At 49.2% G+C, this 16118-nt stretch overlaps 1 protein-coding gene across 10 annotated transcripts in view; it reads left to right on the top strand.

Moving 5' to 3' along the window:
* MFSD2A (major facilitator superfamily domain containing 2A) overlaps nucleotides 1-16118 on the top strand; it is a 51687-nt gene that overhangs the window by 4756 nt on the left and 30813 nt on the right. For 7 of the 10 annotated variants that reach the window (XR_004681701.1, XR_004681700.1, XR_004681699.1 and 4 more), the window contains exons 4-13: nucleotides 2693-2816; nucleotides 2950-3028; nucleotides 3368-3525; nucleotides 3955-4045; nucleotides 4169-4290; nucleotides 4502-4585; nucleotides 5041-5124; nucleotides 5222-5334; nucleotides 5770-5913; nucleotides 6005-6181. Coding sequence is in view for 4 of the 10 variants with exons in the window: in XM_035018918.1 (XP_034874809.1) it covers nucleotides 2693-2816; nucleotides 2950-3028; nucleotides 3368-3525; nucleotides 3955-4045; nucleotides 4169-4290; nucleotides 4502-4585; nucleotides 5041-5124; nucleotides 5222-5334; nucleotides 5770-5913; nucleotides 6005-6181 (1176 nt within the window). In the remaining 6 variants the exon portion in view is untranslated. Of the gene's footprint in view, nucleotides 1-2692; nucleotides 2817-2949; nucleotides 3029-3367; nucleotides 3526-3954; nucleotides 4046-4168; nucleotides 4291-4501; nucleotides 4586-5040; nucleotides 5125-5221; nucleotides 5335-5769; nucleotides 5914-6004; nucleotides 6182-6973; nucleotides 7441-7467; nucleotides 7727-8900; nucleotides 9383-16118 lie in introns of those variants that run through there. The other 3 variants (XM_035018921.1, XM_035018917.1, XM_035018919.1) reach the window with 3 other exon arrangements.

Here is a 16118-nt window from a genome sequence, read left to right as displayed (position 1 = left end):
CAGCTGGGTTACTTCCAGTCACATTCGGTTTCTCAGCGGAGAGGAGAGGAGTGTTTGACGAAGGCTGACGGAAGGAGCCCTTGTTCTCTGAGGAGACACGTGGATTCGGGCAGGAGGGAGGGGGGCAGAGAGGGAGAGCCGAGGAGGCCCTCCCTGTGGGAAGTAGGATCTGAGGGCCTCACGCTGGGCAGGTGTGGCAGCCAGTTCGGTGAAGTTGCTGAGGGCCCTTCAGGCTGCCTTTTGTCTTAACACGGTGTCTGTGTACATGTCCTCACCTGTCTGGGTGATAATTCCTGGTGATACCTCTCGAATGGTAACCTCCACCCCTGTGTCTGAGTGCCCACTGGATCACTCAGTGGACTGAGGGGCTGCCATGCAGGGTATGGGACCTCCTTCCTGTCCCTACCACAGTAAGGACCTAGGTCCCTCAGGCCTGGGACCCGGCACCTTCTTTTAGTGTGGGAAGAGGCTGGGCCTTTCAGGTTTATCAGCCCCGTGGCCCACTATCCTTCCAGACCTCAGAGCAGCCCTTGCCCTCAGCCAGCACTTAAAATCCACCCTTCAGACCAGGAAGACTTTGACAGACACTTTCCCTGGAGTTCCCGAGGCCACCTGGTGAGAGGCAGGGTATCCCCAGGGTCACGTGGGCGGGCGGGGATGCAGCAGGGCTGGGCCTGGGGTCTGATTCCCTCGCTGAGGACCTGTACTCTCCTGCTGAGCTTTCCTGGTGTGATAGTCACAGCAAGCACTTACTGGGTCCCAAGCACCGTTCTACATTTTAATAACAACTTTATTAAAGTCTCAAAACTACTTCCACTCTATGAAATGGAACCAAAGTCCTTCCCGTGGCCTGCAAGGCCTTACATGACCTGGTACTCCGTGTCCTCCAACCCCGTCTCCTAATCCCATCCCCTCTGCTCACTCCACTCCAGCCCCAATGGCCTCCTTGCTACTCCTCAGACCTGCCTGAGCACCTCTGTGCTGACTATTCGTGCCCAGCACCCTTTGCCTCAGACAACTGCAAGGCCAAGTGCCTCCTCTCTGTCAAGTCTCGGCACAGAGGTCAGCTTCTCAACGAGGGCTTCCCTGTCTACTCTGTTGTCAGTTGTAGGCCCATACTCCTAATCCCCTTTAGCCTGCTTTCTTTTCTCCGTAGCACTTAATCACCTTCTAACAGTATAGAATTTTTAAAAATTGTGGTAAAATATACATAACGTGAATTTTGCCATTTTAACCATTTTTTCTGAAAGATGTATTTATTTATTTGAGAGAGAGAGCGAGCAGGGGGAGGGGCAGAAGGAGAGGGAGAATCCTGAAGCAGACTCACCGCTGAGCACGGAGCCTGGCAAGGGGCTCGATCCCAGGACCCCGAGATCATGACCTGAGCCGAAATGAAGAGTCAGCTGCTAATTGACTTGAGTCACCCAGGCACCCCGCCATTTGAGCCATTTTTAACTGTACAGTTTAGTGTCATTCAGCATATTCTCGTTGTGCTACCACCACTACCATCCATCTCCAGAACTTTTTCATCTTCCCAAACTGAAACTCTGTACCCAGAAAAAATAACTCCCTGTACCTCCCTCCCCACAGCGCCTGGTAACCACCATTCTACTTTTTATCTCTGAATTTGACTACTGTAGGTCTCTTGTAGGCGGGATCGTGCAATACTTGTCCTTTTGTGACGGACTTATTTCACTTAGCATAATGTCTTCAAGGTTCATTTGTGTTGTAGCATGTGTCAGACTTTCATTCCCTTTTAAGCCTGAATAATACGTATATAACTTTTACATTATGTTTATTTTTCATTTGCCAACTAGAATACAAGTTCCACCGGGCAATAACTTTTGTCTCTTTCATTCACTGATCCATCCTAAGTCATAAGAATAGTGCTTTGCTTAGCCCATATTCGCACTTGAATATTTCTTGAGTGAAGGTTGAATGTAATTAGGTGCTATTACTATTTTCTTTTTATGGATGAGAAAATGAGCCTCCGAGAAGTTAAATAACTTGCTCAAGTCCAAGTTATTTATAGTTATTGGTAGAGCCAGAATTGGATTCCTGAAGAATGGTTCCAAAGGCCTTCCTCTTAGCCCCTGCTCTCTGCTGCCTTTTTATACTGATGACATGAAGTCAGTCCGTCCTGAGGTCTAACCACTTTTGCAGTGGTGTGGGATACACCAGTGGGAAGGCAGACATTTACCCTCCCTTAGAGTGATTTCACTAGGCCTGGTCCTTCGCCTGGAGTTGGCCTTCCCAACCCGTGTGTGTGTGCCCACAGTGTGTGTATATGTGTGCTCACGAGGGATGTGTGTGCACATGTAAGAACACCAATGTTGGGGTTGCACCTTCTTCCCACCTCCCTGCCCTACCACCCGAGGTTTCAGTGCCATTCGCAGTTCCCCCAGCCCATAGGAAGCCCCTGCCTCTGGAGCCCTCTCCACTGGGGAGACTAGGCAATCCTCCACATCTGACCTCATGCTCCGTGCTCAGGATTTCAGTCCAGGGGCCCTGTTGCAGTCTGCGCTTCTGGCTTGGCCATCAGCCTCTCCCAGAGACCCTGGGGTGGGTGGATTCAGGGAGAAGAATTTCCTTCCCGGCAGGCACCCTGTGGGACTACAGAGCAGTCCAGGCTGACCCCAGAACTTGGGGTTTTGACATCCAGCCCCCACTCAGACCCTCCCCCCTTCCCCAGGATCATCTTCTCCACACCCCTGGCCATCATTGCTTACTTCCTCATCTGGTTCGTGCCTGACTTCCCACAGGGCCAGGCCCTGTGGTACCTGCTTTTCTATTGCCTGTTTGAAACACTGGTCACGGTGAGTGTGGGTGCCTCCCCTTGGTGTCTGGGGGGAGGAATGAGGGCAGTTCCCGGGGCCTGTAGGGTTGGTGCCAGAAGCCACATCTGCTTGTCCATCGTCTGACTGGCCGAGGGCCTCTCTTCCATGCCAGTGTTTCCACGTTCCCTACTCAGCTCTCACGATGTTCATCAGCACAGAGCAGAGTGAGCGGGATTCTGCCACTGCATATCGTAAGTGTCTCTCCAGCCCACTGATCCATCCCCCAGGGATCATGGGGATTGTTCCCTGACCCTCCTGCCACATTTCTTCCCTTGCTGGGAATGGATGTAAAACCATCTCAAAAATAACTTGATCCCTTTATTGCTCTGGTGAGAACAGAGAGGTGCAGGGGCTAGCCAGAGGTCACAGCGAGCAAGGCTGTAAGTGCAGGCCAAGGTGCATCTGCCCCACCACTGGATATCTACCCACCTGGAACAACTGCCATCACCTGGGGCCTCTACCCACCTGGCCTTCCTCCCTGGAGGCCGACAAGCTATGAGGCCCCTCCAAAGGACCTTTTTACTGTTCAGGGATGACTGTGGAGGTACTGGGCACAGTGCTGGGCACAGCGATCCAGGGGCAAATCGTGGGCCAAGTGGATACGCCTTGCCTCCAGGACCCCAAGGACTCTTCACTGGCTACGGAAGGTGCCAATCGGACACAGAGCATCACCTCACTCAAAGAAACGGTGAGGCCCTTGGCTATGCAGAGATTTAGGGAGATGGGGCACGATGGGGTGGTTTGCAGTCATCCTCAGCATCGTCCATGTTTATTAAGTATTGGGCATTTGATCTACAAACTGTTAATATGCCCACTTTTCAGATAAGGAAACTGACTCATAGAGAGGCTAAATAATTTGGCCAGGGTCACAGAACTAGTGACTTAACTAGATTTGGGGAGATGCGAACTATGGGCTCTCACCCTCCACAGCCTGGCTTCTTAACATTCTGTTCCTCTGGACTTTGCCCAGCCGTGGGAAGTGGCAGCCGGCCCAGGATGATTCTCCCATTTCACAGGTGGAGACAGTGAGGCCCCAGAGAAGGGACTGGTCCATTGAGTGGAGCTGCTGAGAGCTGGGATGAGATCAGACTGACTGTCACTTTTATCTCCTTTGTAGCAAAATGCATACCTGCTGGCAGCAGGAGTCATTGCCTCCATCTACGTCGTCTGTGCTGTCATCCTGACCCTGGGCGTGCGGGAGCAGAGAGGTGAGGGGTCCCCGGGGAGCACTGTAGGCCCCAGCACCACATGGCTTTGTCCCTCTGCCTGGGCCTCACTCAGGCTTTGGGAGCAGCCTCTGCTCCTTCCTCACTGTCTTCTCTGGCCCCCAGAACCCTATGAGACTCAGCAGGCTGAGCCGATGTCCTTTTTTCGGGGCCTCCGGCTGGTCATGAGCCATGGCCCATACGTCAAGCTTATTGCTGGCTTCCTCTTCACCTCCCTGGCTTTTATGGTGAGTGGGGGGGGGGCCTGACGTGCTCAGCCTTGAGAGTAGGGCGGGTGCAAGAGGGGTGGGGTAAAACAAGGACAGGGATGTGACGAAGCCTGAGGGACAGGTGGAATGGGGGCAGGGTGAGCAGAGGTCCTGGGAGCATGGGGAAGCCTGGGCTCTGACATCACTTCTTTCCTTGCATTTCCTTCCCCCTACCCTGCCCATCCTCCAGCTGGTGGAGGGGAACTTCGCCTTGTTTTGCACCTACACCTTGGGCTTCCGAAACGAATTCCAGAATCTGCTCCTGGCCATCATGGTGTGTGTGGGGCCCCGAGGGTGGGTAGGCAGCCTGGGCTTTGAGATGGTTCTTTAGATAGTCAGAGGATGTTTCCCAGACTGGCTAAGGTTAGGAGGGATGTGGGAGGAGACTCAGAATCACTGGGTGGATCTGACGCACAATTGCTTAGGCAAGACTGTGAAAGATTTGGGGCAAGATATTCCAGTAAAGAACATAGCAGAGGCCAAGGCGTGGAGGCCAGGAACTTGGACACTTTGTGCTCAGCTGTGGCTCAGAGAAGGTAGGAGATAAGACTGGGACTAGCACTCAGCTACCCTGGAGAGCCGTCAAAGGGGCCTGTCAGCTTCCTCAGTGCCCAGAGGGTATCATCTGGCTGCCCGCAGGCAAGGCTAGGAATATCTTTGAGGTCCTGGGAAGGGCAGCAGGGGTTTATGACTAACCCACTTCCCTCACTCCCGACTGTGCATCCCCAGCTCTCGGCCACGTTCACCATTCCCGTCTGGCAGTGGTTCCTAACCCGATTTGGCAAGAAGACGGCGGTATACATTGGGATCTCAGTGAGTGGGGCTGAAGGGGTGGGGCCTGGGCTTAGTTGGGGTTTGCTGGTCGAAGTCCCCAGGCTGACTCATCTTCCTGTGCCCACCCCTCCACTAGTCAGCAGTGCCATTTCTCATCTTGGTGGCCTTCATGGAGAGTAACCTGATTGTCACCTACGTGGTAGCTGTGGCAGCCGGCATCAGTGTGGCAGCGGCCTTCTTACTACCCTGGTAAGTGCGTACCGGCCCACCTGGCTCTGTCCGCCAGCCCCCTACCCCCTACCTCTGAAGCTCCTTGCAGGGAATTCTGCAGGGGCTTCTCCTGCAGACCATTCTATGGGTCCAGGTTGGGGATGGGACAGGTCTCTCCTGTACAGTTGTAGAGGTTGTGAACTGTGCGAGAAGACCTAACCAAGGTGCGAGATGAGGGGCTTAAATCTGGTCTGTGTTCTATTCGCCAAGTTGAATGGGGCTCCATCTCAGAGGAGGGGGCCGGCCTCCTTACCACTATGAAGTTGCCATGGCTTCACAGAGCTGTGTGCCCTGGGGATACAAAAGTCCCAGAGGGCCACCTCTTCTTACTGACACCACAGAGGTGCCATATGGGCTAGTGGGGACCCTGGAGTGCTGGGTGGGTGAGTCCTCAGGATCGCCACCCTGCTGCAGGTCCATGCTGCCGGATGTCATCGACGACTTCCACCTGAAGCAGCCCCAGTCTCATGGAACTGAGCCTATCTTCTTCTCCTTCTATGTCTTCTTCACCAAGTTCGCCTCTGGAGTCTCCCTGGGCATCTCCACCCTCAGTCTTGAGTGAGTGCGGTGGGGTCCTGGAGCAGCGCTGGGCAGGGCCAAGCCCCAGGTGCCCCGCCCTCACCACCCTCCTGCTCCCTGGGTCCCACAGCTTTGCCGGGTACCAGACCCGTGGCTGCTCACAGCCGGAACGTGTCAAGTTCACCCTGAAGATGCTGGTGACTATAGCTCCCATAGCCCTTATCCTGCTAGGCCTGCTGCTCTTCAAGCTGTACCCCATCGATGAGGAGAAGCGGCGGCAGAACAAGAAGGCCCTGCAGGCTCTGAGGTGAGAGCGGGGAGGCAGAGGAGGGGGCATCATCCTAGCTAAACCCTCAGCCCCTGCCCCTTGTGGCCAAGGCCTGACTTACCTCCTGCACAGCTTCCCTTGAAGCCTCCGCCCTAAGGGCAGCTGACTTCGCTCTGATACTTAGCTGCATGCCAGGCAGGGTGCTGGGTGGTTTTGCATTTATTCTTTCAGCAGATACTTACTGGAAACCCACTAGGTGCCAGGCATTGCTCTAGTGAATGAAACAGACCGAATCCCTGCCCTCACGGCATTTATACACTTCAGGGACTGCGCATTCATGATCTCCTGCAGTCCCTTGACACCCCTAGGTGTCGGGAGATCCCGATCCCCACTCTGAGCCTTAACCAGGAAGAGTAATCGGGCCCTCTGAGAAGGAGTAGAACTGGGGTTTGAGCCCTGGCGTTTTCACTCCACAGCCTGCATTCTTCACAGCTCTCTTGGCATGCAGGACCTCAGGTGGGGCCTGAGGCTGCCTTTCTGGAGACCAGAGGGCACGGTGAAGTGAATCATGCCAGTTCATCAGCGAGCCCAGGTCAAAGCGTAGTCCCAGGGCTTCTGGTGCCCTGTGGGCAGCAAGAACTTCAAACAGAGCGACCGGCAGTTTCTGCGTTGAGAGTAGGAGTGAGCAAACTGTCTACTTCCTGTCGTTTAGACTCACCTGACAGCTGGCTGGCTAAGACTGTAGGGCCAAGGTCCTCGGAGGACCAAGGCAGCTGGGGAAGGGGAGGGGTGAGGACGCCTCCTCCAGCCTGTGTCCTCTGGCTCTTGCAGGGAGGAGGCCAGCAGCTCTGGCTGTTCTGACACAGACTCTACGGAGCTGGCCAGCATCCTCTAGGGCCGTCCATGTTGCCCAAAGCCACCATCCACAGGACCTGGGTCCCAGACCACAGGAGAGATCAGGGCCTGCTTGCCTGTTCGCTGAGTAGCTGGTCTCCAGGTGTCCTGAAGGGAGCCAAAGACTCGAGAGTAAGTGGCCCAGGACACTTCCTGTGCCTGCCGTGGGGAGGGCTGTTCACGCAGCCTCCTGCCTCACATCTGCCTGCCCACGGGGCCAAGCCCCGGGGCTGCTACTGTGAATATGCCATGGACTGATGGGGCCTAGCCTAGAACACTAATATAGAAACTTTTTATACAGAGACTAATTAATAACTTAATGACCATGTATATAGCAATGTATGTGTATGTATGTGTCTGTGAGCTATTAATGTTATTAATTTTCATAAAAGCTGGAAACCAGAGGTGCTTGTTTCTGTCTTTACCCTCAGCCACTCACTGAGCCCTTCGGTGCCAAGACAGGGACATGAAGCTGCAGGGGCCCTGGGGAGCAAGAGGGTGTCTGGAGGTGTGATAACAGCATCAGCTAACGTTTACTAAACACCTATCTGTACCAGGCATGGTGTGGAGGCTTTACCTTCACTTTGCTGGTTCTCAAATTTAATCCTTGAAACCGTCTTGCTATATCGGGACTATTCCACTTTCTTTTTTTTTTTTTTGTCTTTATTATTTTTTTAAAGTAGGCTCCATGCCCAGCGTGGGGCTTGAACTCACGACCCTGAGATCAAGACCTGAGCTGAGATCAAGAGCTGGGCGCTTAACCGACTGAGTCACCCGAGCGCCCCGGGACTATTCCACTTTAAAGATGAGTAAACTACGGGGTGCCTGGGTGGCTCAGTTGGTTAAACGACTGCCTTCGGCTCAGGTCACGATCCTGGAGTCCCAGGATCGAGCCCCACATCGGGCTCCCTGCTCGGCAGGGAGTCTGCTTCTCCCTCTGACCCTGCCCCCTCTCATGTTCTCTCTCTCATTCTCTCTCTCTCTCTCAAATAAATAAATAAAATCTTTAAAAAAAAAAAATTTAAAGATGAGTAAACTGAGCTCCAGTATAGAGAGGGTCACGTGGCCAAGAGTTGCCTAACTGGAATCCCATCCCATCCTTCGCTCCCCTGTATCTGAGTGACCCCACTGCCTGTCAGACAGCCGGCTGCTCTGCCCAGGCATGCATGCTGTGCGTACTGCCCCAGGCATGCTTGAGCATGCGCCCCTGGCACACACGCTGTGTGACTGGGGCTGTGTGAGGTCCTAGGGACCTGCGATTCTTTCCCCATAGCTGTTAATGATGGTGTTGGAAGGTGAGAAGGTACCTGGCTGGGTGGCTTTGTGTGTGAGTTGAGGAGGGGTCTCAGCACTGGTGTGCTGGTGAAAAACCACTGTTGGCGGGGAGGAGGTTGCTGGGGGAAGCCCTAGTTTATAGCACTTGTCCATTTGCATGGCGTAATTGCTTCTTCTATAGCCAATTTCAAGTTACCAATGGTTGTTCTAAGGCCAGTTTCCCGAAAATTGAACAGTTGGCTCTCACAAACTGGTAGGAGCTTGCCCCAGTGCATCACTGGGTCTCACACACTTAGGCCAAGCTCCAGATATTGGGAAAGCAAAGCTGGTAGGATCAGGGCTACGGGTCCAACTTCTCTATTCTATGCATGGATAAATGAAGCCCAGAGAAGAGAAGTGCATAGACCCTTCAGGCTTGGTTGTTACTTTGGGTCTAGGGCTCCATTTTCAGGGTGGCTGGGGAAGGCTCCATTTTTGCCCTGAAGTTCTGCCAAGGCACTTTCATAAATTGATCAAGTGTTAACTAACCGGCATGGTTATATGCATAATTCCCCTATGAGGTAAGTACATTATTACCCCCATTTTACAGATAAGGAAACTGAGGCACAGAAAAGTAACTTGTCCAAGATCATCAGACAGTAAGTGGAGGAGCTGATGTTTGAACCCGGGCTGTCTGGCTACAGGACCAGTGCTCTTACCCACTACTTTAGGCTAATATGTGAACCGATAGTCTTGTCACCACCAAGCCAGGTCCCACTCCCTTTAGAGCTGCCATCTCAGGGTCAGGCTGCCTGGGCAAGGCAGGAGCCCTGGGCTCTGGACTGGCTTTCGTAGCCAGAATGCTCAAGAACTCAGATAATGTTTGCAGAGACCCACTCCTAACTCCCCCTCCCTCTACTCCAATAAACACCAAAACCTGTCTTTAAAAAATAAAAGTTATTTTAAATTTCCTAAACCACTCAAGCTTGCTTCTTGCCCATCCCTGCAATTACTTACCAGGTCTCTCACCTAGATGATTATACCAGCATCCTCGCTGGTCTCTCTCTCTCTCTCTCTCTTTTTCTAAAGATTTTATTTGTTTATTTGAGAGAGAATGAGAGAGAGAGCATGAGAGGAAGAGGGTCAGAGGGAGCCCTGATGCAGTACTTGATCCTGGGACTCGATCCCGGGACTCCAGGATCATGACCTGAGCCAAAGGCAGTCACTTAACCAACTGAGCCACCCAGGCGCCCTGGTCTCTGTCTTTGATTTGATCTCCTCACATTCCTTCTGCAAATTCTCCAAGATAACCAAAGTATTTAGAAGCCCTTCTATGAGTCCCCATTGTCTTCAGGAGGAAGTCTGAGACCCCTGCTGATCTCCCCAGCCCCACAGTCCACCTGCCCAGCCCTGGAATGTACCTCTGGCCCCTGGTCCATCTGGCAGACACTGATCCAATATGCCTTGGTTCCAGAATGCCTCTCTAAAGCCATTCTTTCTCCCCTGTTCTTTGGGGCAGCTCTCGAGAGTCCATGCCCCCTCTACTGTAGCTTCCCATATTGAGCCCAGGGCCAGGCATGGTGGGGTGGGTTGGGGCTGAGTTTTTAAACATGAGCTATAACAAGAAGGTTTTGTGAGCTACACCCAACAGGCACTGACCCAACATGATGCTTCTCTCTTGTCCTCAGTTTCCCCCAACTGTACAATGGGGATTTGGAATGGAAAACCTTCTCTTCAGTTTTATGCTCACAGAAAATTGTTCTCCTCGAAGATCCCCTGCTGATTTCGTGGGGGATGATATGGTGGTGGGGCGGGGGGTAGGTAGAAAAACAACCTGGGATCCCAGAAACTCATTTGGTCACCGGTGACTCCATGTGCCTTCTAGACAGCTCATACCTACCCATCCTTTGGGAGAAGTGCCATCTTGACTTCCTCTATGCTTGGATCCAACATTACTACAAAAAACTCTGCCTCCCTCTTGACTCTGTCCTGCAGTCCTCAGCCACGCCAATCACACACTCCACCCCAACTCCTGCTACAGAACAGGTGTGGCTTTGGCTCCACCTGCTGGAAGAAAGGAGCAATACCTTTCAACATTGCAAAGAAGGAATTCCAGATTTGTCCTTGAGCATATGAGGTTGGCTATCCATTTATGGAACAAATATTTGTATTGGGCCTACATGTGTCATGCACTGGCTAGCCTCTGAGGATAGAGTGGTGAATAAAATAGAGCTTACATGCTCAGTGAGGACCAGTGACAAATAAATGGGCATATAAGTAATTTTGGATTATAATAAGCACAATGAAAGAAGCAGGGTGATGTTATAGAGGGAATTGGTGTGGAGACTTTATTTTTTTAAAAGATTTTATTTTTAAATAATCTCTACACCCAACATGGTGCTCAAACTCACAACCCCAAGATCCAGAGTCACATGCTCTACCAACTGAGCCAGCTAGGCTTTAAATTGAGTGCTCAGGAAAGAATGTTCTGAGAAAATGCCTTTTGATTTGAATCACGAAGAAGGAGAATTAGCAGACATTCAAGGGGCTTGGGGGAAAGCACTGTACATAGAGGAATCAGCAGGTGGTATGAGGTGAATTTGGAGAGGTCTACAGGAACTAAACCATCCAGGCCTTGTAGCCCACAGTAAAAGTCTGCATCTTATTTTGAGAAGAGCCAAAAAGCCAATCGAAAAGTTTTAAGTAGGGAAGCCATCTGATAGGTCAAGAGTTTAGAAAGACCATATCATCTGCTTTGTGGGGAAAGGACTGAAGGAAGTGAAAGTGGAAAAAAGGTGACTAACATAGTGGATGCTCTTCTAATCTAACTTCCCTCCCTCCCTCCTACCCTCCCTCTCTCCCTTCCTTCCTTCCTTCCTCTTGAGAGAGAGCGAGAGAGAGCGCATGTGTGCATGTGCACATGAAGGGGAGGGACAAAGGGAGAGGGAGAAGGAGAGAAGCAGACTCCCCACTGAGCACAGAGCCTGATCCAGTGACCCTGAGATCATGACCTGAGCTGAAATCAAGAGTTGGATGTTCAACCAGCTGAGCCACCCAGGCGCCCCTCTTCTAATGTTTCTAGGCAATGAAAAGTACCAGGTGGTGGTGGCAGTGGAAATGGAAAGAAGATAGATTTGGCAGCTGGTTGGCCTGGATAATGGAGAGAGGGAAGGAGGGAGAAGGGGAGAAAAAGGGAAGGGAGAGGAGAGGGAGAGGAAAATGAAGGTGAGGGCTAGATTCCTAACTTGGAAAACAGCAGCACCTCAACCCAATAGCACAGGGAGCACAGGAGGAAGAGAAAGCTAGGGGGACAGAACAATTCATTTGTCACCTGTTGGTATCATTTTATATATATAAAAAGGAAAAAAACACACTTAGAAATCCCATTAGGTCAGGAACAAGAATACACACTTTCATCAATATTACTATATAACCTTTAATTGGAGGTACTAGCTGATGCAATTAGACAAGAAAAAGAAATAAAAATTGGAAAAGAGTAGATAAAATTATCTTTACTTGTTAATAACATGTTTGTATTCCAAGAGAACCCACTAGAATTAACTGAAAAACTGCCATAAACAACATTCAGTAAGAAAATGGGTATGAAATTAATATATAAAAATAATATCCTTTATACATACAAATTGCAATCAGTTAAAACTGCATTTTTCAACATGATAACCATGGGGCTATTTGAATTTAAATTTAAAATAGCTAAAATTAAGTAAAATTTAAAATTCAGTTTCTCAATCATCCTAGTCACACTTTACGTCTCAATAGCCACATGTGATTAGTGGCTACTGTATTAGTGTAGTTATAAACCAAGTCCATCATTACAGAAAGTTCTATTGTTCAGTGCTGAGTTAGAAGATATGATGAAAGAGAAGACCACATTTATGAGAGCAACAAAATACCTACGAATGAATAGGAAAGAAATAGTCCTTTGTCAAATCACATGACTTAGTATGTGGTCACAATCCCCCTGTCTGGACCTTTCTGTATTACAGGAATAGCCAAAGTAGCATCTCTTTGCAAGTCTTCCCTGACTCTTCCAGCTGAGTCAGAGGTTCCTCCAGGCTCCCCCAGGACAACATATAGTTGATCCTTATTATTTGAAGATTCTGTATTTGCAAATTTGCCTACTTGTTCATATTTATTTGTAACCCCAGGGAGGGAGGCAGGACAGGGAGGGAAGAAGAAAGCAGCAGCAACGCTAGAGGATATAGAGCGTGAGGGAAGGTTTAGGCCTGGGTATTACATCCAGACTTTCCCCTTTTCCTCCAGGGTAGCTGAGCAGAGCTGGGTGGGCCTCACATCTCCAGGGCAATCAAGGAAGTTCCTGATTGCTGTGGCCTAAGGCCCTTTCCGGGGTGAGGCCCACGCCCTAAAGAGGCCAAGCCCAGAGTGAGTTCTGATTGCTCATCATCCAGGAAATTGCCTTCTGTCTGGCAGAGATCCTGCTGCAATTGGCCTAGGGTGGGCGGACTGGGACCCTACCCCTAGGTGATCTAACATAGGCTGGATAGCTTGTGGGAGAGTCTGGGATGTCCTGCAGGTGACCTAGGGCCAGAGAAGCAGGGAGGGGTAGGACTGTCTGCTTTAACAGTAGTTTAAGAGATGGGGAATGAGGCCTGGAATCTCTCTGACTCCCAATACAGTCACAGCAGTCACTCATCCCAGTACCTTCCACTTTAGGACTCCCATGCAGCCTCAAACGATGTCTTTACAGAGGAAGGCAGGGGAACCACCCAGCCTGGCCCCCAGGCTCAGAGATGGCAAAGGAGTTGCACAAGGTCACACAGCCAGCCAGAAGCAGAAGCAAGATGGAATTATTGGAATTTTACTCTATCCTTCAAGGTTCGTTTGGCTGGTCTAAGAATTAAATTGACATGAGCGAGATTAACAAGAGAAAAACAAATTTAATTCATACTTATGGGAGCTCATAGAAATATGAATCTCAGAGAAGTGACCAAAGCAGACAGCTTTTATACCTTTTAGACAAAGAAACACAAATCTGTGAAGAACTTTGTCCTCAAAGAAAACTTATGTTTGGGAGCTTCAGTTAGAAAGGAATTTTAAACAGAATTTGGGCTTGGTAGTAAATTAGTAAAAGTAACAAGGTGTGTTTATATAGGTTTTGGCCCTGAATTCCCATCTCTGGTGATAAGGATGTCTCTTCACCTCCTGGTAATCTTTCACATAAGAGATTTATTTCCTGCTTTCACGGGCACAAAGGAGGGTCAGAGTGTCCTTTTTGCACTGGCTGTTTCTTAAATAACTTTAATTCAAAATAATCAGTATCCCAAAGTAGCATATTTGGGGGCCAGCCTGCCCTGGACTCCATCAGAATCCAGGTTTCATTCCCGGCTCAGAGTTATTTTTTGTTTTCGCACCAAATTGTCAGTTTCTTAAGGACCAACACTCTTTTTTTTTTTTAAAGATTGTATTTATTTGACAGAGAGAGAGAGCGAGAGCAGGAACACAAGCAGGGGGAGTGGGAGTGGGAGAGGGAGAAGCAGGCTTCCCACCAAGCAGGGAGCCCGATGCGGGGCTTGATCCCAGGATCCTGGGATCATGACCTGAGCCGAAGGCAGTCACTTAACCAACTGAGCCACCCAGGCGCCCCTATTATTTTATTTTTTTTTTATATTATTTTAAGCATTCTTTCATATGTTTATTGGCCATTTGAATGTGTTTTTTTGTGAAACGCTTGTTTATATCTTTTGTTCATTTTTTATTATTTTTTAAAAAGATTTTATTTATTTATTTGAGAGAGAGCATGAGCAGCAGCAAGCAGAGGGAGAAGCAGGCTCCCCGCTAAGCAGGGAGCCCAATGCAGGGCTCAATCCCAGAACCCCGGGATCATGACCTGAGCCGAAGGCAGAAGCTCAACCAACTGAGCCACCCAGGCATCCCTCTTTTGTTTATTTTTTAATTGAATGGGGTTTTTTGGTATTGATTTGTGGGAGTTCTTTGTATGTTCTGGATATGATTTGTCAGTCTATGCCTTTCCTAGTTGCATTCTTTTTTTTTTTTTTTTTTAAGATTTTATTTGTTTGAGAGAGAGAGCACAAGCAGTGGGGAGCAGCAAGCAGAGGGAGAGGGAGAAGCAGGCTTCTTCCTGCTGAGCAGGGAGCCTGACGTGGGGCTCGATCCCAGGACCCTGAGATCATGACCTGAGCCAAAATCAAGAGTCAGACACTTAACCGATTGAGCGACACAGGAGCCCCAGTACTTTGACTATTTTTAAGCACTCCATTCTTTGACCATCACCACTTATATTGTGGCTCACTCTCTTTGGTATTCTGAATCCAGTAACTTTTCAACTTCTTCAGTACATCCAGCCCATTGACCTTACTACCTTTTTGTTACCCTTCACCTTGTCTATTTACCTTAGGGTCATGGTCTCATCATTATCATTACTTTCTTTCCTTTTCCTCCTTTATAGATCTTGCCTGGATATACTCCTGTTTCAATCCAAATCTCTTCCCTTGTCTTCACTTCCTGCCTTGGTTGATGCCCCGTATTAGACAAAATGTCCCTTTTTAATTTAATCTAATTTAGTTTCAAAATGGTTTACCATAAAGAATGTCAAACATACAAACAAATGTAGAGAGGACAGTACAATGCATCCCCATATATCTATTACCTGGATTCAGCATTTAATAATATTGAATTTGCTTTATCTATCCCCCATTCCCCCAGATGCTTTATCTATCCCTCTTTCTCTTTTTCCTTTTTCCTTGCAGAAGTATTTTATTTATTTATTTATTTAAAGATTTTATTTATGTATTTGACAGACACAGCCAGAAAGGGAACACAAGCAGGGGGAGTGGGAGAGGCAGAAGCAGGCTTCCCGCTGAGCTGGGAGCCCGATGCGGGGCTCAATGCGGGGCTCGATCCCAGGACCCTGGGACCATGACCTGAGCCAAAGGCAGACGCCTAACAACTGAGCCACCCAGGCGCCCCCTTGCCGAAGTATTTTAAAGTAAATCCCTCACACCATGCCATTTCACTCCTACATACTTCAGTGCATTTCTTAAAGACATGGGCTATTTTCTCACTTAACCATGATGCCGTGACCATACTTAACAAAATTTAAAATCATTCTTTGGTATCATTAAAATCCAGCACATAATTACACTTTCCTTCATGTTTCAGATATGCCTTATTATACTGGGTTTGTCCAAATTTGGATCCAAACAAGGTCAACACATTTTGTTGTTGTGCCCTTTCAATCCTTTTAATCTCTAGCAATCCTCCCCCTTCCCTTTATTTTTCATTCTGCTGACTTACTGCAGAAGCCAGCTCAATTGTCCTCAAGAATGTTCCACATTCTGGATTTACTCCCTTTTATTAACAAATCTTTTGTAATTTGCCCTTTACTGTCCTAAAATGAAATTCAGAAATAATGTAACTAGTGTCTTAGCTAGGGGCTGGTGGGAAACAGATGGCACACTCAAGCTGAGTCCAACTGAAGCCAGTTTAATGAAGGGATTATTGAAAAAGATGTGGACAGAGTTAAGGGAACCAGCAAGGAATGAGGAAGCACTGGAGGGATTTGTCTGCCATCCCTAGGTCTGAAGGGCCAAGATGAGGGAGTAGTATTTCCCTTTGGCTGAACTCAACGGGAAGCCACTGGGCAACGGAGCTGATTGATACCATTCATTAAAGTCTGCCTCCTGGGCCAGGAAGCAAGCAACAGAAGAGCAGAAAGTGGATCAGGTCTGGAGTGGCAAATGGAGAATACCCTTCACACCAAACTAACACACATGTTTCTTTTCTTTCTTTCTTTCTTTCTTTCTTTCTTTCTTTCTTTCTTTCTTTC

The sequence above is a fragment of the Mirounga leonina genome, unplaced genomic scaffold (genome assembly GCF_011800145.1).
Source record: "Mirounga leonina isolate KUSES-001 unplaced genomic scaffold, KU_Mleo_1.0 Mir_173, whole genome shotgun sequence".
In the NCBI taxonomy this organism is placed as follows: Eukaryota; Metazoa; Chordata; class Mammalia; order Carnivora; family Phocidae; genus Mirounga; species Mirounga leonina.
Note: the sequence above shows the minus strand (reverse complement) of the source record. Positions and strands in the feature narration are given on the sequence as shown.